The 26,291-nt window shown below is 46.8% G+C and overlaps 2 protein-coding genes across 5 annotated transcripts in view; one reads left to right on the top strand and one right to left on the bottom strand.

Moving 5' to 3' along the window:
- The window catches only part of CFAP91 (cilia and flagella associated protein 91), a 30,185-nt gene extending 20,688 nt beyond the window's left edge, over positions 1 to 9,497 (top strand). For 3 of the 4 annotated variants that reach the window (XM_039717967.1, XM_039717968.1, XM_039717964.1), the window contains exons 13-17: positions 185 to 331; positions 2,831 to 3,052; positions 4,295 to 4,443; positions 5,638 to 5,729; positions 8,901 to 9,154. In XM_039717967.1, the coding sequence (XP_039573901.1) occupies positions 185 to 331; positions 2,831 to 3,052; positions 4,295 to 4,443; positions 5,638 to 5,729; positions 8,901 to 9,154 (864 nt within the window). Of the gene's footprint in view, positions 1 to 184; positions 332 to 2,830; positions 3,053 to 4,294; positions 4,444 to 5,637; positions 5,730 to 8,900; positions 9,172 to 9,250 lie in introns of those variants that run through there. The other variant, XM_039717966.1, reaches the window with a different exon arrangement.
- A 7,659-nt stretch (positions 9,498 to 17,156) lies between these two features.
- The window catches only part of GSK3B (glycogen synthase kinase 3 beta), a 152,359-nt gene continuing 143,224 nt past the window's right edge, over positions 17,157 to 26,291 (bottom strand). Inside the window, exon 11 of the mRNA XM_039718047.1 lies at positions 17,157 to 22,967. Coding sequence (XP_039573981.1) covers positions 22,900 to 22,967 — 68 coding nt within the window. The 3' untranslated portion in view covers positions 17,157 to 22,899. The remainder of the gene's footprint in view (positions 22,968 to 26,291) is intronic.

Here is a 26,291-nt window from a genome sequence, read left to right on the forward strand (position 1 = left end):
AAAAAAAAGTAGCAGATTTACCTGACAGCTGTAGGGTTTGCCTAAATGCAACCACAAATTTTTTTAAGAGAACTAGGTTTTATAACAGCTGACCTTGCAACTTGAAGGGTGTGTTTTGCTGGCAAATACATGTTGCTCTGTATTCTCCATTTAATACGCTCAGTTGTTCACCTTTATTTTAAAGATATTTGAAGGGAAGGAGAGACACCTGGATCTGATCCAAGAGCTGCGCACCACTCACGCGCTGCAGGAGGATGGACAGCTGCTCTTGAAGGCACAGAAGCAAATGACACTGTCTTTACAGCGACAGCATGACTCACAAATGAAGCAGGTTTGCTTGAATAGATGGGAAGGTTCACAGCTCTATCCTGACCACACACGCTGTGCTTGCAGTACCACAACACTTTCACATTTAATTTTTTATGTTTTCTATTACCCACAGCACAGAAGGCACCCCAATAGCAATAAAGCTCTCCTAGCACAGACCATGTACTGAATGCCTGAGGGGCTAAAATTGCTCTCTCACTGCTCTGGAGGCTCTGGGGAATCTCAGAAACAGACTGAGGCACACTGACCACAGCTGCTATGCAGCCTGTGTTTGCTTTGTTTGCAGACAGAGCACTTATTTATATTTACAGGGCTTTGAACAAACTGCAGTGTCAGATGACCCTCAGTTTTCCCACATTTCAATCCATTTGACTGGTACTATGACCTGGTATCACAATACGTGCTTGTCACTCACATCTGTTGGATGTTTTCCTGAGTGTTTGTTACTGCTCTGTCATTTTCCTGTCCCTTTTCTAGCTTGGCAGCCTCCCAGGCTCCTCCTCACACATAAGACCTCACAAAGGCAGCCAAAGCCAACTTATTTGTAAATCCTGCTGGGCTCAAGATTTCTAGAACCTTAGCAATGGTGACACATTGAGGTACTTGCCTGCCACTGTATGCAGAGCAAAGAAATTTTGGGCTCCATTCTCTGCCAAGGATCTAGTGAGAGCCAGGGATGCAAATTCCCGTCCTGTTTCCTTACAGTGCCCCAACCTTCCAGAGGAAAGTGAGTGAAATGGCAGATGCTGGTCAGGAGTGGATCATAAAGAAGTTTTGTCCAGAGTTCAGTACATTTCAGAGAATGTAGTATCTATCACATTCCTGCAAATTTTCTTGTAATTTTTACTACTCTGCTGTTTTTTTCAACGAGCAGCTATGAGGCAATTTGGCAGCTTCCATATTGCAATAACAGCATCCACTGGCAAGTTGACCTGGTAGAGATAAAGCCAGACCACTCTTTCCTGCTCGTTGGGCAGCAACAAAATTTCCCCTTAGATCTCAGTAAAAATTGAATCAGGTGACTGTGCTTTATCATTTACCATTTAGCACTTCCAGATACTCCCTCATGCACAGGAAACCCAGGTGTGGAATGCAGGAATACAGAATATTTCTGCTGAGAAATTTAGAGAAAAATAAAAGCCTTAGGCATTAGAAATTTGCAGTGCTCCATTTCTTCTGGAAGCCCAGGTGAGAGTGAAGGAGAAAGCAGTTCAAACACCATGACATTCACAGAGGACAGAGAGCAAATGGTAAAGATACTGACCTCTGATCTCAGGATTTCCTTTGTGGAGAGCCACTATCCCCCTCTGCTGGTATCTGTTTCCTCTCATATTTTTTTTAACTGTCTCTGAAGGTTCACAGTCCAGGACTCAGGTTTTCAAACGTGTAGAACTTCAAAACTCTCTGGAATGCATGTGCAGGAGTTTTCTATGTGTGTGGCTAGTTCAGAAAGTCACGGATGACTCTCAGTTCTATAGGATTTGGTGGTCACAGGTTTTTTCAGGTTTTTGACCATTTTAGTGTAAAATAAATGCTTCCTGCCTAAAGAGGATGAAAACTCCACACAAAACAGTCAAAGATGAGGACCTGAAAATTTTGGACTCATATATAACAAAAGTCTAACAAAAGAGTGTTCCTGAGTTGTTTTCCTCCATTTCACACTAGTTTTATATACAGCACCTGGAGCAATAAAGAGGAGGGAGCACTTTAGTTCCATGTTATCTCTCCCTGTGGGGTGGTGCAGTTACTGCATCTCCATCTTCCATCTGAAACACCTGTGGGCTAAGTGCTGTCACTTCTAGATGTGTGCAACATTGACAATCCCACTTCCTTTGAAACACTGCCTGGGCAAATGGCACAGCTGTATAAGAAAGCTGATTTATTATTACTTGTCTGGGATATTTCAGCTCCACTTCAACTTTTATGTTTAGGTCTATTCTGTAATTGCCTGTTTATTTCAACAGAACACAGCATCCCAGCCAGTTTCAGACATTCCCTCCTGCCAAGGCCTGTGGCTTCACAGTCCATTCTGGAGATAATGAACTCCCCATAGATCTTGTCTCTTGCTGTAGTGCAATCACACATACCCAGCCCATAGAACAGGATGTGCCTGGAACAAGGAGTGAATGGCACAGTAATGCTGAACACCTGGAATCTTGTCTCAACTCTGTCACAGAATTTCTGATTTTCCATTACCCGGAATTTTGAGGTCTCATTTGCACTTCTGCAAACTTCATGTAATTACTGTCAATTTGAATTTGTCAGCAGTTAGTAACTTGTACAATTTTAGGTTCAGTGCCTGAAGCTGCAGGTACTCATGGTTGCACTGTGCAGAAACCAGTCAGGGCATGTAACACATGAAGAGTGCCAAACTCCTGGGACTGTCCCATGGCTGGTCTGAGTGGATGCTGCAGAGCTGTCTCACATGCCTGTGGTAGTCCTGGGACTTCGTACAACATTCCTGGGGTTTGTAACACAATTCTTTGCATTTTTCTTTTGAAAGCTGTCAGCACTGGAAAGAGACTTGGCCACGGTAGAAGGAAGGGCACTGGCGAACATGCTTGATTTTCTGTCCAAAGAGCTGGTGAGGCTGCAAGAAGAGCAGAAGATCCATGCTTTGCTCATGCTGGCTGAGAGGCAGAGGCGGATGCGGGAGGCAGAGGAGAGTGGACGGCGGCAGCTGGAGGAGAGCCGGCGGCAGGAGGAAGATGAGCTTTTCAGACAGGCAAGAGAGGGAGACTGCTGGGACTGTAGGCAGTTTGTAGGAGCTGCCTTCTTGTGGGAAGGTCCCGATGGATGGGAGCTGCTTCAGCGCTGACTTTGGTGATGGCTAGTTCTAAAACTGAGGGGGAAAGCTTTGCAAAGAGAGGGTGATTCCTTCCTGAGAGAGTCATGTCCATTAAACGAAGGAAGATCTGAATACCCCTACAGACAGTCCTGTTAGGCCTGTCATGAATGGGTGTAGGTTTCTAAATTTCTCCAGTAAACACCTATGGAGAACAGATGTACCTAGATCATCTCTAGGGATGATGTTTTGTCAGCCCTTGTTCTGCCCAGCAGAACTGGTATGTGCTTTTCTAGGAAGAATGCCTTTAAGCAAGGGTTTGGAAAGATTTTGCCCCTCCCCCCCGGCCCAAGTGGATTGCAAATAACAAGAGGTACAATAAGTACAATGAAGTAACAATAATAGATAAAATAACCTTGAAATCAAGAAAAAATACTGAATTACCATATTCCATAACTATTCTATAGTCCTGTTCCTATTTCCTTGCTCTTGACTGCATGAAGTATATTTCTCCCTGTTGAAAGACATGAGTGGGAGTCTAATTGACTAAACTAATAATTTTCAAACCTTGTGGGAGGTGGTTAATACCAAAAGGGTCTGGCATCATGTTTTGGTTTGTTTTTTTTTTTTTAATTTTAGCTTCTCATCTTTTATGTATTTCTGAGTGATAAGCAGGTACGGCCAAGGTGCCATAAGCCTATGCCCTGCAGATTATCAGATGAAAAACACCCATTTCTAGAATCTGATCTCTACAACCATTATAAAAAAAACCAATAATTTTATCTTGACTGGGTTGATGGAACTTTCTCCTTTAGGGTTTGCTTGAATGAAAGCTGATTTATTTACTGAAGTCAATATCCATGATTATTACTTGGCAATTGTTGCTCAGGGGACCGTGAGAACTGTGGGAGCAACTGCCATTGCATTCACAGGACTAACCTGCTGCACCAGAATTGGATCTGTGAATTGGTTTTCTTTCACCTGCACTTGTGCAATCAGTTCTCAGAAAGAATTACTAAAAAATAAATTTTTACAGAAAGCATCTCTGAAAACAAATCTCAGGTTGGCCTGCCTGAAACAGAGTCTTGTGAAAATCTGTTGCTCATGCTTCTCTGGAAATCTCCCACTATGTTCCTGGCACGGCAGTAGGCAGAGGAACAATATCTTGGTGTTTTGTTCTAGGTGGTGGATGTTCAGGACAGAACTATTGACACCTACTTGGAAGATGTTATCCTGAGTAGCATGGAGAGGACGGCTGAAGAGCAAGCCAGGGAAGAGATTCAGAAAAGGGCTGTAGAAATCAATGACCTTGCTTATGAAATGGAGAGTCGGTAGGTTATTAAACAGCACGTGAGGGGCTGTTCACAGCAGCTGAGAACCTGCCTGACCGTGTGCATCTGTGGCTGTGTGCATCACCGAGCCATGGGAAGGGCAGAGCACTGCTGCTCGTGGTCACTTCATTAGTGTGGCTGCTGTATGGGAACCACGCTGCTCCTACCTGCTGCACACTTATAAATCCATCAGAGCCTTATTTCCATACAGCATGTGCCAGGTTCCCTTTGCAAATCACTTGTGTGATCTGTGAATCACCCTTTTTAGATTTCTCCACACCAGTGTGAGGCTGTGACTGAGCTTTAAGTGAATCTGGGAACTGCCTAAAGCAATACCCATTCATACTGATCTTTTCATTTATTTACACTACTACAGAAAATCCATTTGAAAGAGATCCTAAAAGATACAGCTATACACAGCCTTTCATTCTAGGGTGGCTGTTCTTTAAGGAGCTGCCAATTTCCATGGAGGTCACTCATATTGATGGCTGCCTGACAAGGCACTTGGAGTAAAGTAAGTTGTTGAGAACACCACAGTCTGTGTTTGGCTGGGGTATCAGCTGTGAATACTTCTTAGGACCTGCCAAACCCCCGCTTCAGTTTCTGTGCCCTTTTTTTGGTACTGAGCCATAAAAATCCCAATGACACAGTGACTCTCCTATGGTAGAGCAGCTGTGTATTTTGTATCTGGATGAATACAAGCAGAACGCTGGAATCCTTGGGGGAATGAAGCATAGATAATGCATGCAGCCCCTGAGCCAACTGGGAACCCACCAAACACTGGCATGGAAAAGAGCACGGGGGCCAGCCAAGTGCAGAGTCACAAAAGGGAAGAATTTAGCAAACTCAGCAATGGACCAAAGACTGAACTAACAAAGACACAAACCCTCAGCGATAGCTGTGTGCCTAACTCAGTTTGTCATCAGAGGGAACTGAGCTTCTCAGTACCTTTGAGGATAAGGAATGTAGGGTGATCCTGCCTTCCAATGCACTGTTGAACACACTGGCAGTGCAAAGGGCAATAGTCATACTGTCACCTATTTGTAGGATAAAGAGAGACCCAGCTGACAACTGCTGCCATGACAATGCACTCCCTTGGAAAGAGTGAGGGTATTTACAAGGGAGACCTGTTTTTGCAGAGGTGGTCTGGAGAGAAAATTTAAATACTAATACCACTGTGTATCTGTCCTGTAGTCGAACTCGCCTACAGTCAGAAGAGATTGTAGCAGAGCTGGTTTATAATTTCCTGATCCCAGAAGCTGAGAAAAACTTTATGAGAGAAAGAGGTAAGGAGTCCAGTAACTTTATTTTCTTTGTGAACTGGTTCAGTCTCCTTATTCTGGTTCCCTGAAAGGAATGATGCAGCCAAGAGTTGTCTCAGTTCCCTGAGATTCCTTTTTGGCACTCTGCAGGTAGAAAATTAAGCTCTTTCACTCTTTTTTCTCCAGTTTCTCATGAGCTTTAGTCTTTTTAAATGGTGACGGAAATTCAGACCTGCTGTAAGATCTGACGTGCTTTTGCCAAGAAAGTTTAGATCAAATAATCCTTGAGGTACCTTCCAACCTGGCTTGCTATGATAAATTTGGTGTATCTGCAACAATAAAACTGCATGAAAAGAAGCAGCCCATTGCACATTCAGATCCAAACTACTAAAAATCCTTAAGTAGCACAGCTGTAAATTGTGTTACTATATGGCAATTTCTAAAACTGCAGAAGACTTTAACAAGCAAATTATTTAAATATGTGTCACATATAGAAGGAAGGTTATACACTTTCCTATGCTTCCCTCTCCTCCCCAGTGGGCTGAGAGCAAGAGGTAAAGTTTTTAGGTTGGCTGTAGTGGCATCCTGTTTTAAGAAGATAACCTTGCAGTTGTAAAGGATGTTTCTGTTTAACAAAAATAGAATAGCACCTGTCATCTACAGAGGGGAAGACACAGGAAAGCTGTGTATTACAATAAGTAATGTCATGAGTAAGTGGCTGTTCCTGACTGGGATGTTTCCACTGACCAGCACAGGTGGAAGACCTTTACTAAAGCAATCACCCACAGAAGGTGAATATTACCTAAGCAAAGCAACTGCATCACAATACAGCTTGAAAGAGTCCTTGCTGCAGTGCTCTTCTCTGCCTTGAGAACAAAGGCACTTAGTTCATTGCCTCTTTTATTGCATTGTGAATGAGAACACAAACCCTGAGTACGCAGTTTGTGGTCTCTGAATTGTGCAAACTTTCTTCTTCCTCTCGTGTGTATTGCCACAACAACAGGACCTGTTCTGCAGCTGGCATTTCTGCACAAGCTTAAATCAGCTCCCTTCACTCCAGCACTGCTTCTGCCAGCCTTCCAGAGCAGGTGATGTAATGGTAGTCAGTGAAGCCTGCAGCCCAGGCACTAACACACACAGGTTAGCCTGTCTCAGAAAGGAGAGCAGAAAGAAGATCTGGAGATGGCTTAGGATTCTGGACATACTGAGGACATACATCAAGGTCCAAAATACATACTGGGCTTAAATGCAACAGCAGCTAATGAACAAAGCACCTCAGATGCACTCTCAAATAACAGAAGAAAAAAATCTTCGGAATCTGTGATAGCTACAGTGAATTTGCCTGGAAAGCAGAGCTAGACCAAATTAAAAACTAAAGTGGATGCTGGTGGAATAGAGCAGCAGGCAATTTAGTAAGAGAGCTCCTTCTAATGTGATCAGGAGAAATTTGTCACAATATTCTTGTGACAGCAGAAATCAAATGTCAGGAAGAGACCTGGCTCATACTCTCTTCTGCTATTGCTGCAAGGGGTGGAGGGGCTCCATTCACTTAAAACAGCTGAATTTTACCTGATGTACACTCTGATGAACACACCTTGCTGTAAACGTCCTGCAGAGTGATACTTTCAGGGAAGCAGAATCATTAACTATTTCATGGAAATCCAAAGGAAATAGTATCAAAGAATGGCATTAGATCTCAAAAACACATTAGTGTATTGCCTTTCTGTGGTGTCTTTTTAAGCTTTCCCTACAGTGAGCCAAATTATTCATTATGAAACTGTGTTTTAGCAACCTGGCCCATGTTTGAGCATTCACCTTCCTTGAAGCTATCAGGAAGTGATCTAAGAGTACAGTTATTTGGCCTGTCAAAGGAGCAAATCCATTTGTAGAGCAACAGTTTGAGGGCTGCAGGTTCAGTCTTTGCCTACACTTTAGCTTCCCCTTAAACACCTGTTTTGCCATTACCTAGTTTGGGATTTTTTTTTCCTCCTCATTTTGTTGCATTTTGATGCATAAAAGCAGGGATTATCCAATACTGACTCACCCTGAAAAACCTCTGCACCTCGATTCTGAACCCTGCCTCAGTGGAAGTAGAAGTCACTGTGCTGGTATCAAAAACCTGGCTTGGAAAAGGACAGTCACTCTGCCCTTTAGATGGAATTCACTGTGGATGGAGAAAGGGACTGCAGCAATTCCAGGGGAGTATTCCCAGTATAGCTGATGCAGTTGATGCAAACAGGATTGAAGCCAAAATGCCTTGGGTAGAGAAGCCTCTCCTGGGAATGAGGGCTGGCTGGTGGAGGTCAGCTTTTCAAATGCAAGTGAGATCCAGTTGCATTCATTGTTGACAAAGTGGACCTGGGAGATGGATAAACATAAACAGGGCGGGTTGGTAGCACTGAGTGACTGAGACAGGGACAGCAGAACTGTGTGCCAGCGTGCAGGACACCAGTGCTTCAGATTCACTCAGCCTTGGAACAGGGTAAAGTCTTGGACTTCTGTAGGGAAGTGACAGGATGAGAGCCATGCCTTGTTCCTGCATCATTCCTCACACCCTCCATAAGGCACACGGTCCTTCAGTCCCTGGGAGTGCAATAAAGAGGGAAAGGGCAAACAAGGAATAGTGAAGAGCATAAAGAGAGCTGTAGGGTGAGCACTTAGGCTTGGGTAATTATTTCCCAGGTGGTGGGTTGGAAATACATGCAAATGACTTTGGATGAAAGGAGACAATCCTGCAGTAGCTGAGGGGACGTGATAAGGTGTGTCAGTTGTGGCTCCAAGTCTTACTTGGAACTCAGTAAGAGTTTCTCAGTGCAGGTCAAATCCTGGCACAGGAGATGGCAGATTTCAGCTGGATTCTTCCAGAGACTTGCTGCAATTAACAGACACTGAAGGAGAAGTTATTTTAAAGCCTAATCATATATCCTGGCCAGTTGTTTCCAAAGCTAGAAAGGAGAATGCTTTGGCTGTGCTTCCCACTGTGGGGGCCAGTCTTCAAAGTGAAATGCAAAGTTGGTTGCTGCTATTAGGTGGCAGTAGAACGCTTTCAGCCAGAGTTAGAAGGGCATGATATTTTTTCATGAGAGAGTTTTCCACAGCTGCAAGATTGCTAAAAGCTACTCCTCCCTTCTCCCCTACAGAGAACACTTTGCTGTACATTTCCAAGTAAAAGCCTTACCTCTTTTTGTTGCACAGTGAGGCAGTCCCAAAGAAAACACATCTACGCTGCTCATTGGATCATCCACGGGGGCACAGAGAGGGCTCTGGCTGATCTGGCACAGCATCAGGACACATCTGCCACCGAGAGAAAGGAGGATTCTCCTGCTGGGACCCCCGGCACAGCTCTGAGTGGGACAGCTGCTGAACCAAGTGCAGCTGACAGCACTCATCCTGCCACAGTTGCACGTGAAGTTGGACAAGGCGTCCACAAGGATCCCACAGCCTCCTAGGACAGAAGATGAGTGAGGTGGGTTTCCCTTCCCCTCTATGATTTGAGTCTGGAGCATGGTGAGGGAGAGGGAAGCACATTATATTTACTTTTTCAGGGTGCCCTGGATGGAAAACCCTCTCTCTCCCTTGGGCTATCCCTTCTGCTGCCTGCCAGCAGTGTTGTCCTGGAATCATTCTGTGTACATTTTGGTGTGGCAGCTACCTCCACTCCCTCCCCAACTTGCTTTGGACTTCATTAGCTAATTTTTCTGTTCTAATTATTTAGAGAAGCTTGAATGAGAAAGCAGTGTTAGCATTCCTTGTTTGTTTTCCTGGCACAGACAAATAAAAATCTGCACCTGGGCTTTTGGTGGTATTTCCTTGCTTCAATAACATTAAATGAAAAAATAGTCCGTAAGTGGAAAATTTTGAGTTGAGACCATCCACAGACAAGTGTGTCCCACTGATTTCTTTAGTGGTTTAAGGCCCAGGGGCTTCCTGCATTAGCACTGCTATTAATAAAGCATAGGAGCTGAACAAAACCACTCAGATCATCTTTTTACATTATTAGTCCTTGGAGAAAGAAGAGGTGCCCCTGACCTCAGCAGGGTGGTTTCTGACAAGCAGGCAGTGTCTGGCACAAACTTGGGTGATAGCAGGATGACACGGGCATGGTGGGGCTGATGCATTTTCCAGAAGTGTTCCTCTTTGAGCTGACTGCTTCTTGCTTTTATCACTGCAAAGAGCAATTCTGGCAAGAATCTGCTTTTGCTTGGAACAGTGTTAGTCCCTCTGGCTCTCCAGCTCCGAGGGCTACACAGAAAGGATGCTGGCTTTGCCGTGTGCTGGCTTTGCCGTGTTTGCAGGCACGGGGGTGCTCCAGCTCCAGATGTTGGGAAGCAGCGGGCTCAGACAGGCGCAGTGCATCTGCCACAGAGCTCAAGGCTTGCTCAGCTCTCCAGCACTCACGTGTCAGAATTCCCGAGGGCTGTGGCCTTCGCGCATAAAGGGACATTTACACCACGCTCCGCATTTTGGAGGGGCGGGCACAGCCACACCACCACACCCAAAATGCTCATTCATTGATGGCTCCAGCTTACACGGCCGGCAGCAGTACTGGTCCTCAGTGCTACAGTGGTAGCAGGCTGATCTCTCCCTGCTGCCATCATTTCTCCCTGTGGATCATCTTTTCCGTGTGCTGGGTCTGTAAAGCTCGGGAGTGGTTTGGCTAATCCCAGCCATAGTGCCTCTCCTACACAAACCAGCAGCTGGTCAAAAATGGTGCTCATTAATGCATTCCTGTAAAAATTCCGCATCGGATCTTTGTTTTGTGGGTTAGGCTGGGGCAGGGTACAGGAAAAGGAATTTACAGGGAGGGAAGAGGGAGGAGAAAGGAGTTTGGATACCCCTGTATTCCACTGGGGAGTAAATAACAGCTGGAGAGAGGAAAAAGAGCTGCACCAAATCACTGCTGGTCTCCAGGTTGCTGAAGCAGGGACACCAGGGGACTGCTGGGGTCAGGCAGCCTCTGTAAGTGCTGCAACGTCTGGCAGGAGTCAGAGAGGGGTGACCAGCTTTGGTGAGGGCTCTGTAAGGATGATCCCATCAGGGACTGGGGATTTGGAGCAATTCTCATGGTATTCATAGCTAGTCAGTAAAAGGGAAGGTTGCAAATACAAAAATACAGAACAAAACACTGTGCACAGTGTGGGAGGAGAAGCTGTGCAGGCATCGGCTCTGTAGCCTCAGGCCACCTCGGACAAATTTAGCCTGGTTAAAAGAGGGGGGAATAACGTGAATCACAAGATCCAATGTAATAGGAGAGACATGGAAAACTTGATGCAGCATAACAGTGGAACAGGAAGACCCATCCATTGAGGCATTTGCTGTATTTCTGAAGATGGTCTGGCAAAATAAATGTTCTGCATGTTGGCTCATTGTACATCCATTGAGGCATTTGCTGTATTTCTGAAGATGGTCTGGCAAAATAAATGTTCTGCATGTTGGCTCATTGTACAATTTGATGTGGTTTTATAAAGATAAGCATTCCAACAGGTGTGGGAATGGACAGAGGTTGCAGCACTTTGGTCTTCTGTAGGGATACAGCCTTGCATGACAGTGAGGGGGCAGGGGACTCCAGATGCTGTGCACAGGCTGAGCTATAAATGTCTCAGCTTCTATTATGATTTAAGGGACACCATCAGTGTAAAGCCATCTTTTCCACATGACATTGCCTAGCATGTAAACTGCAGGCCATGGCAGGATTACTGCAGTAAACTCTCCTGTAGAAACTGCTTTCAATTGTCATGTGGGGTTTTTTTCTCAAGCTTTGCAGAATGTACTTTGAGAAAGAAAATGAGCGCAGTGAGAGGGAATTGGGATCATAAATCAACAGCATAAGAATGCAGCATTCCCTCTCCTAGCAGGAGGCAGAACAACCCTGGGGAGGAGCCCATACCCGAAACAAACACAGCAGATGCCTCCAGGGCTGCACCAATACAGTGCAAACACAGGGAAAATGCAGCTTGTCCCTTTTCTTTCACCAGCTGCCCACAGGGAGGGAGCCTGGCTGTGCTGCTCTGCTGGCTCCTGTCTCCTGGCAGGTGGGGAAGACAAGGCTGAGCTAAACGAGCCTCTGGGGTCACTGTGCCCTGAGAATGGTGAAACATTGGTCTCTGCAGTAAATGAATGAATGCAAATTGTCCCAGGGCTTCCCTGCCAATACAGCTCTGGTGGTGTGGGAGGAGAAAATCCTGTGGCACCAAGAACAGTTCAGCAAAAAGGACTTGGGGCCCTTCTTTACTGGAAACATACAGTGTCTGCATTTCTGTCAACAGAAAACCACACCAAACCCACTGTCCCCCATCTCTCCTGCCTCCCTTAAAAGCAATATGACCATCACAAAAGCTGCAGCCATAGACCTGGGTGTGGTGCTGCTCAAAGAGTTCCTGCCACTTTCTGAGCACAGCTGTTCCCTCTGCTCCTGGCCTTGCAAGTGTACAGGATTTGCTTCATACTTCATTGGGCTCAATTCAGCCCTCACCCAATTTTTTTCATTTTTTAGGAGAGTGGGATTAACCCTACAAGTATGGTCCTCACGTGCTCAAGGCTTTTAACAAGGCCCAGCTGCATTATTAGTGACTATCTCCTCCAAGTCCTGTTTACCTGCTTTCACCAAAGTCCTGCTCATGCAACTTTTCCTGTGTTTTAATGATTGGTGAATCAGTGTTGTGCTGGCATCCAGCCTCCTCACCACAGTGCCCTCCAGAATTGGGCCTGGGCTTGGATGGGGAGCTGTTCTTTCCCGTGCCTGCCTTCCATCCCACCAGAGAGGTGGGAATTGGTTTGAACACCTGCCAAAACTGCCAACTCCCTGAGACAGAATGTGTACACCTGGATTAGTAAATTCAATTTTCCCGGGACCACCCTGGACCAAGGCTCCCACCTCTCCTCCCAGCCACTGCCTGGAGCAGAACTGGCAAGGAAAGCATCTCAGCAGCCACTGTTTGCACGAGACAGAAAACACCAGCAGGCCGAGGGCAAGGGTGTGCGCTGAAACCCACGGAGCAGGGCAGCTCCAGCTCTCTGCTCTGATCATATCATTCATTCCTCTCATTCCTCCTTTTCTCCCACACGCTGCATCAACCCCACACACCTTTTCCTCCACTTCTGGCTGGAGTCAAGGCCACTTCTCTTGGCCTCCTCCTATGCGCCACATCCCAATCCTTCAAGTAGCACTTGGAAGCGATGTCCTATTCCCCTTTCCTTCCTGCAGGGCTGCTTGCCTGTACCCACATGCACTGCCTGGCTCAGCACAGCATCCCCAGTGGACCTGAGAGCTGTGGCTGCTCCTGCCAGCACCCACTGTTGCAGCTGCCCACTGCAGAGCCTGACCAGATGGGATTTATCCCCTCCAGTTCCCCCCGTGGGGAGCTTGCATGGCAGCTGCACTCCTGTCTGCAGCAGTTTGGACCCACTGCAGAGCCTGGCCAGATGGGATTTATCCCCTCCAGTTCCCCCAGCAGGGAGCTTGCATGGCAGCCTGCACTCCTGGCCATCCTGGAGCTCCTCAGTCAGTGCTGGGAATGCTGGTCCTTGTCCTTGGGAGTGGCTGGGAGTGTGCAGTGCACCTGAGGTGCCCATCGTGGGGAGCTTGCATGGCAGCTGCACTCCTGGCCATCCTGGAGCTCCTCAGTCAGTGCTGGGAATGCTGGTCCTTGTCCTTGGGAGTGGCTGGGAGTGTGCAGTGACCTGAGGTGCCCATTTGCAGTGAGACAAAGGTGGTAGAGACTTGGAAGCTGCATCTGCTGCTCTCTCCATGGGTTACTGCAGGATTGATCCTAAGAATCTGCCTTTTGTTTGTTACTGAGCCAGTAAGAGCCTCTTGCAAACACCCTGTTGGTTCCTTACCTGTTGAATTGAAGCCTCGCTCTGCCTGCCAACATAATTTTTCTGCCTCCAGCCAAATGCAAACCATTTTTTCATTGTTGTGCAGGCCCCAAATCTGTTGTCTCCAGCAGAAACAGCTTCCATTGACCAACCTCTTCCTAGGCCTGGTGCTGTGAAACTAAAATCCTAAAAGAGGTGTAACTGAGATGGTCCAAAGAGTGCCCAGCTGGGCAGTCCCTTTTCCAAAGGCTGCTAACTTATGGCAGCATTCCAAACAACGTCAATGATCTCCTTGAGTAAAAACGCTCTCAAAGTACCTGGTTTTTTCCAGTAAGCACCATCTTCCTCCTGAGCACTCTGGCTTGGCAAAGGATTTGGTTACAGGAATGAGCTGCAGAGGGAGGAGGAGGGCATGGCTGCTGTTATGCCAGAAGAAACAATTATAGAATTGTTTAGGCTGTAGAGGACATCTAAAGTCACCAAGTCCAACCATTAACCCAGCACTGCCAGTCCACCACTAAACCATGTCCCCAGGTGCCACATCTTTTTAGGTATCTCCAGGGACAGTGGGTGACTTCCCTGGGCAGCCTGCTCCAGGGCTTGATAACCCTTTCCATGAAGAATTTTTTTTCCTAATATCCAGTGTAAACCTTTCCTGGTGCAACTCGAGGCCGTTTCCTCTTGTCCTCTCGCTTGTTACCTGGGAGAGGAGACCGACCCCCACCTGGCTGCAGCAGGGGAGTTCTGGAAAGTGATGATGGGATCTCATGAGGGGGTGGGAATGCCCTTTGCTTCTTCTCAAGCTCCTGTGCTGCTCCCACCACACACTTGACCCTGCCTCGCTCCCTGCAGCCCCCGTGTCCCTCTGGCAGGACCTGCCACACATCCCCCTGTCAGCAGCAGGTGTCTGGACCCTGTGACTACTCAGCACTTGGAGGTGAGGTCAAGCAGCCAAAGACAAGGAACAGTCGTGCTTCAACTCCTGCTGCCCTCCAGTTTTTAGAAACTTGCTCAGCACTTGGAGGTGAGGTAAAGCACAGGGAGGTCAAGCAGCCAGTGACAAGGAACAGTCGTGCTTCAACTCCTGCTGCCCTCCAGTTTTTAGAAACTTAGGGGGAAAAAACCCCCAACCAATGTCTCTGCTTAGCAATCCATTTCATTCTCAGTTCCCTGGGCCTGAGGCTCCTCTGCTGGGACTGGTGCTCGTGCTCTGCCAGGCAGCTCTGCCTGGGGACAGGGCTTGTTTGCCCACAGCCACATTTTCTCACTCTGCAGCAAGCAGGGGGACTCTGCAGCCAGCCCTGGCCTTGGGCACACTGCCCCACTGCTCTCAGGGCACAGCCACCCCAGTTTCTCAGGTCAGAAACGCCCGGCTGCAGCCACACAGAGCTTCCACAAGGGAAGAGGTTGTTCATTCCCCACTTGTCCTGCAGGATCCAGCCTTACCTCTGGAGTATGTGAGCAGTGAGGGGTGATGCAGAGAGCAGGGAATTCCTGGAAGAGAAGGCTTTAACTCCACTGACTGCATGGGACACCTACCCGACTGCAAGCAGACTCAGGGAGCAGTAGGGTACACCAAGAAATATCTGTGCCAGATATTTAGCTGGGTGTGCAGCAAGATCCAGGCTGCATTCCTGCACTGGCCAAAGCTGTAAAGTCCAGCTCTCCCTTACAGCCCTGAGCACTCACCTGTACTCTCACCTGAGATGAGCTCCAGCAGGAGTTTGTTTTGGGGGTCAGAGACCAGAGCCCCAAAGCCTCACATCGTACAAACTCACACCCAGACAGAGCCCGGCTTTCCTGTCATGCCCAGTGGGGCATTGACACCTACACACCTTCCTTTCCTACCAGAGCTTGGATTGGGGAGCATTTGGGCCTTGCAGCCTTTGTGCACAGCTGGTTTAGCAAAGCCACAGCACCACCCTTCAAGACTAGCAAAGGATGACAGGACAAGGGCCCAGCCAAGCCCGTCCAGAGCCCAGGGAGGGAAGCGAGGTTCCAGGCTGGCTGGTGAGGTTGGTACCATCTGCTGGGCTCGCCGTCTCCAAGCAACTGGACGTGGTGCCTCAGACAAACTGCAGTGCTCTTCTCTCCCCTCTGCAGCTTGCGGCTCGCTTCCCTCCTCCTCCTTCTTTGTGGCTCTTCTCACACAGAAAGCCACTTGGACCTTCCCACCAGCAGCCCAAAAGCTGCCACCTTCCAGATAACAAATGGTGCCAGGAGCCTTGACACCGACTTTTAATTCCAACGCAGATGGCTGGCAGCTCGCTCGATAAAGACAAAGCACATCAGTGGAGCAGACTCTTGTTCTGCATTCAGCTCGGTGCTGCTTTGCTCTCGGATTAGCATTTTAAATCATCCCAAAGCGTTGGTGACCGACAGCTAAGTGGATTTGACCCTGGTTTGCAGATGGGTCTCAAAAAGTGTTTTCCCACAGAGTGACAGAATGATGCTCCCTGGAAGGTTGTGCAAGGACAGGCTGTTGATGCTAAGGTGTTTCATTACATCGTTTAGAAGGATGGTTGGCACACGATACGAAACTGCAACAGTCCCACAGGCAATGCTTGCAGGAGTTACAATGGGAGGGCAAGCTGGATAAACTGGACAGCTGCAGCCTCCGTGCAGAAGGGTGAGTGCAATCCTCAGGTAAGGAGACAGACAGGCAGCAGCTACCACGTGCTCTCCAGTGCCTTCATTGACGCTGGGGAGAAAACTGTAGGGAACCTCTGGCTGCTTTTGGTACTGCAGCTTAAAGAGGGTGTTCAAAACAACTGTAGAGGAGATATAATTGGAAACATCACAAAGCTGTGAAGGAGCTGAAGATCCCCTTCCAGTCAGCTTAGCAAGAAGTTATGAGGTGCTCGAGTTCTGTTCATTTTGCTCTGACATTCAGAAAAGAGACCTGAGACTGCAGCTGAGAGTTCCCATGCAAAGACAGTGCATAAAGAGAGCCCACAACTTGCATTCCAGGTGAGGGAAGGTCACAAGAGGCAGGAGGTCCCAGTGCACGTCCATCCAGAGAAGTGCCCAAGGATCACTGACCACCACCCCAAATCACCAGGGATTGTGATGAACTCCCACCAGAGGCAAACTTTAAATGAATAAACTCACCCAGAGAGGCGCTGTAATTTTGGCAGCAATGCGTTTGCAGGTCTGAATGCCAGGGCCAGACTGGCCGAGGAGAGCAGTCCCAGTCTCAGCACGAGTTGGATACATCCAGAATCCTGGTGACCTTGTGGGACAGAGTAAGTGAAGGGACAGCAGCCTCCACTCAGTGTGTTGCTTCTGGGGCAGCCAGGCTGGGTGCCCACGTGGCCCTGTCACCCCCAGAGCTGCACAACCCAAGCTCCAAGGTGCTCAGGGAGCCGGGGCGTAGCAGCACCTGCTCCCAGGGGCACAGCTCCAGCAGCCAGGGGGGCCAGAACAGCTCCCAGACACACACTTGGCAATCAGGAGCGGATCAAGGGGATCCTGACTCAGCACTCACCGTGTGGACCCAGCAGGGGCCCCTTCCCACCCTGCTCCCACTTGTCCTGGAGGGCCTCCGGAGTGGAGGCTCCAGCCCGGAGCCCAGCAGAGGTTTCATGGGAACACCCGCGGCTCGTGGCACACAAACAAAGCAAGAGGAGTCTCTTTGCAATATAAATTTGTTTTTATTGAAGCAGCAGTCACATGACCTCGCATCTAGCCTTTAGGATAGCGACAGAATGGATTCGGCCAGGTCAGCCAGCCCAAAAAAGGATTTTTTATTTTTTTTTTCTTTTTTCTTTTTGCGCTAATAGACATGTCATGTTTAATACATACATTATCCAGTACCGGAAACCCAACTCAGAGATAGCTATGTGCTGATTTGCTGGAGGAACGGTCCACTGGACGTGGTCTCGACAAACTTTACAGATCACCACCAAATAACATTACTAATGGGATCCAATGATTTAAAAAAAAACAACCCAAACAACCATGAGTGCAGGATTCAAAGCCAGCAGTTTACACAGGTTCTTAAGTTTGTATCTATAGGTGGACGGTAAAGGAAGATTGGTTGGTTTCAATTTGAAATATTTATGTCCCAGGGTTCCTCTCTCCATCAAATCAAACGGTATCATAGACAAGCTGGCATCTCTTTAAAAATAGCATGGAATAACACAGCTCATTTAAGAAAACATGCTCATTTCTTGAGTTTTTTCTTTATTATTACAAAGATTCACGTCCACCTATTCTCGCAGAGTGGAAAGAGGCATGAGGGTGAGGAACAAGGGTCAGAGAAGGGAGAGAGGAGGAGGGAAGAATAGGGCAATTTTTTTGAAATAAAGACCACACACTTGGTATTTTTTAAATTTCATTTCCAGGCTAACCTACTTTTTATTTAATGCAAATTACAGTACCAGTTAACTATTTCCGAACCGAGTCACACAGAACAAAACGTATTTACAAGGGGAATGGGGCGGGGGAAATAATAAAACATTAAGCATACTTTCCACAAAAAAAGTTTATATTTAAAATGAAAAAAAAAATCAGTCACAGAGGCATTCAAGTAGTAATAATGTTATACAGGTTTTGCTTTTCCTTTAAATCAAGACAGATTTGCACAAGTGTATGCAATAGTTTGTATACAACCCACAGTCCTTAATATATATATATTTAGATTTCTGTTTTTAAGATGGAAGTGGTCACGCTAATTGGTGTGTACAGGCCCAAGTGATCCATCAGCAACACATTAATGAACGCAAATTTTACAGGCAAGCAAATTATATATATATAAATATATTTTATATATATATATTAAAAATAAATTGAGAAAGACCAACACAAGGAAGCTACTTTTCTCGAGCTAACCCCTTAGGTACTGTTTTCCTTTCCTGTCGTTTTGCCATTATTGCAGTGTTGCAAAACGAAGCCAACTACGACCAGAACCGGCCGAGAGCCCCGTGGAAATCAGCTGCCACCCCAGGGGTACCCGCTGGCAGTCTCCGGAAGGCAGAGCCCGGACCGAATACCCTACTGTGCTTTTCCTCATCGGCTTTTCCTTTTTCTCCGCGGTGGCTGAGGTTCCTAGTACAGGAGTACGAGTCTGACAGGCTGCTTGACTTCTGCTTTTCCAAGTACTGAAAACTGGGGGGAATTTTAGGTTGCAAGTCGTAGGCACCTGCCATTATTTTAGGTAAAGCTTGGCTTCGAAATAAGGGGACAGAGTGTTCAGGGGTCTTCTACCAGTCAATTTTCTTTTGCAGGTAATTTTTTTTCTTTTTCCCTAGCAAGGTAGATAAGTTTAATAGTAAAGAACACCAGTGTCTTGATGGAGCATCCATCGGGGGAGACAGACTGTGATCCAGCCCGGCCCAGGGACCCACTACGGCAGGGCGGATGTAAAGGACACATCAAGAGCACACTGGGTTAAAAAAGAAGCCCAAAAGAGTGTAAAAGAAGAGAAGGACAGCTCTGAGCAGATACTGTCGCCAACAGCTTGGCATCACTGACCTTCGTGTCACCAGAAAGAAAGTGCAGCCTCTGCTTCACTGGAATGAACACGAGATGCTTCGAAATAAAACAGCAACCTTTGGTTTGGTAAAGAGTTACGTGTTTTCCCATTCAAGACAATCTTATGTGGAATACTAACAAGGTAGTAAAACACAAGCAAACTAGTTTTAGAAACAAGGCCTTCGTGCTGGGCACAAGAAATCAAGAGTCATGTTAAACTTATCTCAAGAAAACAAAAGTGACTTCGGGGAAGGATGTGGGGGAAAAAAACAGGGAGAAGAAAGGGAACAAAGTCCTCCCGGCAGAAAAAACCACCGCAGCAGTCTCCTACAGCGATGCCCCCGCTCCCACCGCAGCCCAAGGGCTGGAGCACAGCAACCCTGCAGGATGTGGGGATTTCCCTCCCTGGGGGCCCTTTCCGCTGCCCCCGGCACAGCCGCAGGGAGGGTGGGAAGGCCGAGCCTCCTGGAAGCTGCTGCTGCCCGGATGCTCCTGGGCGCAGGGCTGAGGGGAGACACAAGCAAAATCTAAGCGGGCTGCTAGGGCAAGGGTCCGAATGAAACCAGCTGCTGCTAGCGGGAGGAGGAGGAGGGCAGCGTGGGCACCTTGAAGACTCCCAGAACAAAGCCGCGGCTCCAGTGAAGTGAATGACGGTGGAGATGGTTTCTTTTCGTTCCGCTACTGATCAGGGTATCACCGAAACCTTACAGCACTCAAAGAGTTAGAAAGTGGGGTGGGGAGGGGGGAGCAAAGATGCGGGTTTGGGGTAGGAGACATTGTTAATAAAGAAGGAGGAGAAAAAAATAAAAGGGAAATAAAATTCAAAAAATCATGGAAGCGAAGGCACTCCAAACTATATAGATACACTATACATCGCTAGAGTTATTGTTACAATAATACAGGCCGGTACCTACTGTACAGAGTTAAAACTATATGGCTTTAAAAAGCTCGTCTACATTTTGTCTGATTATTAAACAGAATCACTGCCCTGAACGGTAACTTTTTGCTCATTAATAACAGTTCCTGGGTCCACATATTTACATACAAAACAATAAAACTCAAAATTCAAAAACAATCAAAAATAATAATGTACAAGCTTGAATTTGGTGAGGAGCTTTGTTTTTTGTTGTTATTTTTCTGTGTTTTTTCTTTTTTTTTTTTTCTTATTTACAAAAAAAGGTTGTCCAAAGACCTGGATCTAACTTGTATAAAAGAGTGTGTGATCCTGCTATGATCCTTGAAAACAGAAATAAAACCAGAGGGGCACCCCGACCCTCCCCCCAGCCTAACACACACACGAGACACACACAGACGCCGGCACAGCCACAAAACCAGAGAGAAACGCTCTGACTCCCCTCCACCAGTCTTTAACAAAAAAATGAAAAAGAAAAGCCACATGTCCTGGCACAAGCAGCATTTTTTCTTCGATATATGTTTATTACTTTTTTTTTTTAAAGACTCTGTAATTTACTGCCTCCAAATAACAGCGCCCGTGGCCAATGCTTCAGCAGTCTTGTCTATACAGCAGATCCATACCCTGCCACTGTCCTACTTTTTGAGTCTCCTGCATGAATTTGGATCACTGGGTCAACCAAGCCCCTTCACTTACCTTTCAGGACACTGACTAGCCGAGCGCACGCATTAAGATGCTCTTCAGCCCTTTCTATTAAGTTGCAGGTAAGGATTTGGAAAGCCTTGTTTCTCAACGTGGGTGTGCTTTCCTTTGCAGCCAGCCAGAATGCAAAAAAGCTTTAAAACTTTTTTTTTTTTTTTGTGTGTGCCCAACAGCAAATCGCTGAGGGGTATAACTTGAGGGTTTATTGGTTTCATGGTAGGTGGTCACTCACCTCTTCAATCAGCCTCTGCGTCCCCAAACCCACCGCGTGCCAGGCAGGAGGGAGAGGGCAGAGCTTTTATCAGTTCTGGGGCTGCTAAGAGACAGTTTCCAAAAAATCCCACGTCAACAGCATAAAAGGTACAAGAAGAAACACACCGAGCTCGTGACCAAGCCCCTGCCGCCCCTGCGGCGGCCGAGCTTCCAAAGCCGCTACTGCCGGTTCCCCCCGGGCCACACGAGGTTCCGCGTGTTCCCGAAAAGCAACTGCTTGCCTTAGAGATCCGCAGGTCGAGGAACGGCTCGGTAAGCACCAAAGGTGACTACAGTTTCTCTGAAGAAGGATAAGGCTGGAGCGGACACCAACCGCAAGCCTACCACAAGATCAGGTCTCCGAAAGTCTCGATGCCGCGCCGGGGCTGCATCCCGCCGCTCACCTGACCCATTCGCAAGGAATATTGCTTTGACTTCAGGAAGAGAGACGTGGATGCTCGCACCGCACGCCGTCGCAGGGAGGAAACCTGGACCCTGAACTGATGGACTAGAACAAGCATTCACCTCACGCTTCAGTCAGACTGATTCAAGATCGTCGACAAAATAAAAAAAGCAGTATTGTATCTATGTATACATGTATATATTTATATAATATATATACACACACACTCATATAGAGCCAGCTTTCCTACAAGTCAGCAGGTACAAATTACCATCAAGAGCATTCGGATGTGTATTTTAACATTCTACCAATGTAAAGACATAATGGCGACGTGGCAACACGCATCAATAAATAGAGATCAAAAAAAAAGAAAAAGCAAGAGGTTAAAAAAGATGAAAATTAAATACAGATTCTACCTGTGGATTTAAAATCAGAACTATCAGAGAATTGTGGCATCCTGCAAGTTAAAACTGCAGTTAAAAAAAAAGTATTACAAAATAAACCAGTAGCCTGTTACAGTTCACATTATAAACCCTGGTGTCCTTTTCCTGTATGCACCTTAGGAAAGGGAAAAGTCTGTTCAAATCAAGAGCCAAGGAGGGGTGGGGTGAGAAAAAAACCCAACCAAACACACTTTCACAGTGGCCACTTCCCAAAAAGTCCCTTAACATCCATCCACCAGCTGGGCCCCTGCCCTTGCCGAGGATTTTGTTCGTCCGCTCTTCTCTGCTGAAGCTGGGAGCCGGCCCGAGACACGGAAAGCAGGAGCTGGGCAAAGGGGATGCCTCGGCAGAGCCGACTGCTGCTGTCCGTGCATGTGTGTGTATTATATTATATATCACCCACTCGGGCAAGACTTTCCCCACATGAAGCTGCAGATTTCCTCATCACTAGCACTGATTTTTAAAATGAAAGGCTTCCACTAGCGGTTCAAGCCTTAGACACATGGCAAACCCTCCCCCCAACCCCATGGCAAACTATTTTCCTACCACGTCGCCCGCTCCCGGTGCCGAGCCAGGGCAGTTCTTCAGATAACCTGGGAAATGGATTTGCTGACAAGAAACGCTGAGCTCTGTTGAATGACCCCTGCTAAGCTCCCGACCAAATTCAAGCTGTGCACTACATCAAAGTCCGAAACTTCACTTAAAAAGAAAATAAAAAAAGAGGGTAAAAAAAAAAAAAGAGAACTTCAGCAGAGAATGAGGTTTGGGATTTGTTTGTTTCGTTTTTTTCCTTCTTTCTGTTGTGGGAGGGGGTATGAGGCAAGAGTCCTGGTTCTGAAGTACACAACAGCAAACTTCCAACATGAAGAGATTGTCGAGGGGAGACATTGGTGTATTGTATTGCTCCACTTTCCCTCCTCCCCCCACCTAGTCCCCTGCCCCGGACACCCTGCAGAGTGAGAATACAATGAAACTGGTTTGTATTTATAGATATTTTACAAGGTTAAATAAGAACAACAATAATAATAATAAAAAATTGAACACTAAAATGAACAGGTTGGTTGGTTTGTTGTTTTGTTGGATTTTTTTTTCCTCTTTTTAATTTTCTTTCCAAATGTGACCAGTGTTGCTGAGCAAGACTCAAATTACTGGTGATTTTTCCTGTGCAGCTGGCTGCTTGGTACTGGTTCAGGTGGAGTTGGAGGCTGATGCTGTAGCTACACTATTGGTCTGAACTCGTTCTCCTGCGTTAACATCTGCAAACAACAGACGAGAAGGGGAGAGAGAAAAAACAACCAGCATTACCTCCAAAACAGAGACACATTGGAAACAAAGCTGTGACATTCTCCACAAGGGGAAACCCACAACTCCCGCCAAGGTGGTGTTTGGTTAGGATGACTGCCCTGACTTCAGGACATGTAGATGGAACAACGCAATCTGGGGAAAGATGGAAGGTGGTCTTTAAGCAGGGAAAAAGCATCCTGGAGTGCTGAGGGCTGGGCTCCAGCAGGTTCTGCAGTCTGTAACACTGGCTGTGCAGTGCGAAGTCGTCTGTGTTACATCCCATAACTGCAGGACAAGGCACAGTGGCATTGCCAAAGCCAACACCAGTGTCTGTGGTCACTATGAGGTTTCACATTGGTGAATATGAAACTTTCACGTTGTTAGTTAGTCCTTCTTATAATAAGTCTGCCTGTTAGTTGTGTGAATGAGTGCAGACAAGGAATGTGACAAGCCCGCTCCCCTGGCAGAAACAGTGGTGTGCCAATGTGCAATTCATGCACTTGTTGCCTGAGAAAGTCTTTCAAGTCTGCTGCTGTTGCTCAACCCAAGTTGGATCTGCCACCCTCTGAACTGCTGAAGCAGATTAACATCAGGGTCTGAAGCCAGTAATGAGGTTTATGCAAGCACATGATACGTTAGAGGATTGGATCTCTTCAGTAAATGCCTCCAACACCTTTCAGGGAGGGGCAGTGCTTCACAGAGAGATCAAGGGCATGTGTCAAAGTGCATTTCAAGAAAATGGAGGGTTTGCAAAGAAATATCAAAAGGAAATTAATTGTAACTGTGGTTTCATAGGCTGCATGCATCAGGTATTTCCTCTAAAAAAATATTCTTAGTATTAGAAGAATAGGTAGGGGGGAAAAATGCACCAATTTCACTTGGAACCATTCTATATAGTATTGAATTAGCCAAGTCATAAAGACTATAAGATACTTATCTATAAGTGGCTAAACACCTAAATGTGTAAAATACAGGATGGGCAAAAGGTATTAAATGAGGTTTTCTCCAAGAGACTGTCATGCATTTCACCCACCACTTAATTTACTAAGATTAACTGCAAAGCTATTGGTACTGCAACAGGAAAAAACATCAGAAAGACTTATTACCTTGGTACAGAAGAGGGCAGACTGAGCAAACAGTGTATTTGAAAAGACACATGGAAAGGGTTTATAAAAAGAATGAACAGATTTGGTGACCTCAGCCTGAAGGGCTGCAATACCAGACATGACAAAACACAACGGTGGGCACTGGGTGTGCAGTCACATTTCTCCATCACAGGCAATGCTCTACAGTCACCTGTTAGCAAACCCCCTCCTCTTCAGCCACACTTACCTGACCACTGCCATGAACAACAGCAATGAACTGAATCATGGACTGCTTTGGGGAAGGGACCTTAAAGAACATCCAGTTCCAACCTCCCTGCCAAGGCCAGGGATACCTCCCACTAGAGCAGGTTTCCCAAAGCCCCATCCATCCTGGCCTTGAACAGTTCCAGGGGCAGCCATAGCTTTTCTGGTCAACCTAAGCCAGTGCCTCACCAGTCTCACAGTAAAAAATTTATTCCTCATCTAAATCTACCCTCTTTCAGTGTGAACCCATTTCCCCTTGTCCTAACACTTGATGGCCTTGTGAAAAGACCCTTTCTGGCTCTCTTGTAGGCCCCCTTTAGGTCCTGGAAGTTTGCTACATGGTTTTCCCAGAGCCTTCTCTTCTCTGGGCTGAACAGCCACAACTCTCTCAAGGGAGAGGTGCTCCAGGCCCTGATAATCTAATCGCCTTCCTCTGGACTTGCTCCAGCAGGTTCACATCCTGATGCTGGTGGCCACAGAGCTGGGCACAGCCCTTCAGGTGGGGAGTCACAGACCAGAGCCGAGGGGCAGAATCACCTCTCCTGACCTGCTGCCCAAGCTACTTTTGATGCAGCCCAGGATACATTGGGCTTTCTGGGCTAGAAGTGCACATTGTCAACTCATGTCCAACCTCTCATCAACCAACACCCCCAAATCCTCCTCCTCAGGGCTGCTCTCAATCCATTCTCTGCCCAGCCTGTATTTGTGCCTGGGGTGCCCTGACCAAGGGGCAGGACCTTGCTCTTGGTCCTGTTGAACTCTGAGTTTTGCACAGGCGCTCCTCAAGCCTTCCAAGGTCCCTCTGGATGGCATCCCTTCCCTCCAGTCTGCCAACATGCCGGCTAGAAATGGGCAGCACTTGCTGAGTCACAAATTAAATAACACCAACAACAGTGACAAAAATAGGAAATCAAACAATCAGCAGCATCCAGAAACACAACTGACAAGTGGGAAGAGAGGGTGATGCCTATTTGAAAAGGAAATGCTGCAAGGAATGTGTGGGAAGAAAGACAAATCGTCCTGTGGGCAGAGGATGCCAAATGACTGCCCTGGGAGTTTCTGATTCCCTTTCATCTCACCCCAAATTAATTGCATCCCCTCCTTTACAAAGGAATGACCACCATGACAAAAAAAAAGCTCACAACTAAAGCATCAAGGCAGCACGATGGCAGTACCTGTGTTACGTGGGAAGGTGGTCTTGCAGGAGACAGATGCCTTCCTACGTGGAGAATTTCCCTGAAGGAGCAATTCCCAAATCCCATATGCATGCAGACCAAAAATGACCACAGAAAACAGCAGTGACCCAGCTAGCCAGATAATAGTTTCTACACTTTAAACTCTCACTATGCCTGCTCTAGATTAATTTTCAAGTATGGATAAACTGCAGTTAATGCACTATCTGTGGCAGTGCCTGATGCAAGCAGTCCAGCTGGATTCTATACTGTTGGCAGAGGATTTCTCTGTATGTGTACAAAAAGTGCTCATATTTCATTTGTTGAAATGAAACGTGTCTTTTGATCTCAATTTCCTGAAGACAGTAGAGGCTGAAATTGTTATCATGACATTGCTACTACACAGAGATAAAGAAAAATAAAGAGGAGGGGATAGAGCTACTTCATGTAACATAGGCTCCTTTTCTGTCATCACCGTAACACTGAGAAATATATATGCCACATGTTAAAATAAATCAGGTGATGCAGGTCAAGAACATTTTCTTGGGGCTTTTCACAACAATATATACATATATACAGAAGTCCCCTCTGGCTGAGACAGAGGGCAGAGCATGCTCAAGGCTGCCCTGGTTCCTAGCCTGCAAGAAAATGCAGTATTTTAACATGTCAACTCATTTGTTGACTCTGTTTCAACAGAATATTTGAGGAACAAAGAGGGGCTTATTCCAGCATAGCTTTGCTGAAGCACCAGAAAAAGAGCACAACTGGAGTACAA

This window comes from Passer montanus, unplaced genomic scaffold (assembly GCF_014805655.1).
Source record: "Passer montanus isolate IOZ18808 unplaced genomic scaffold, ASM1480565v1 scaffold39, whole genome shotgun sequence".
Classification (NCBI taxonomy): domain Eukaryota; kingdom Metazoa; phylum Chordata; class Aves; order Passeriformes; family Passeridae; genus Passer; species Passer montanus.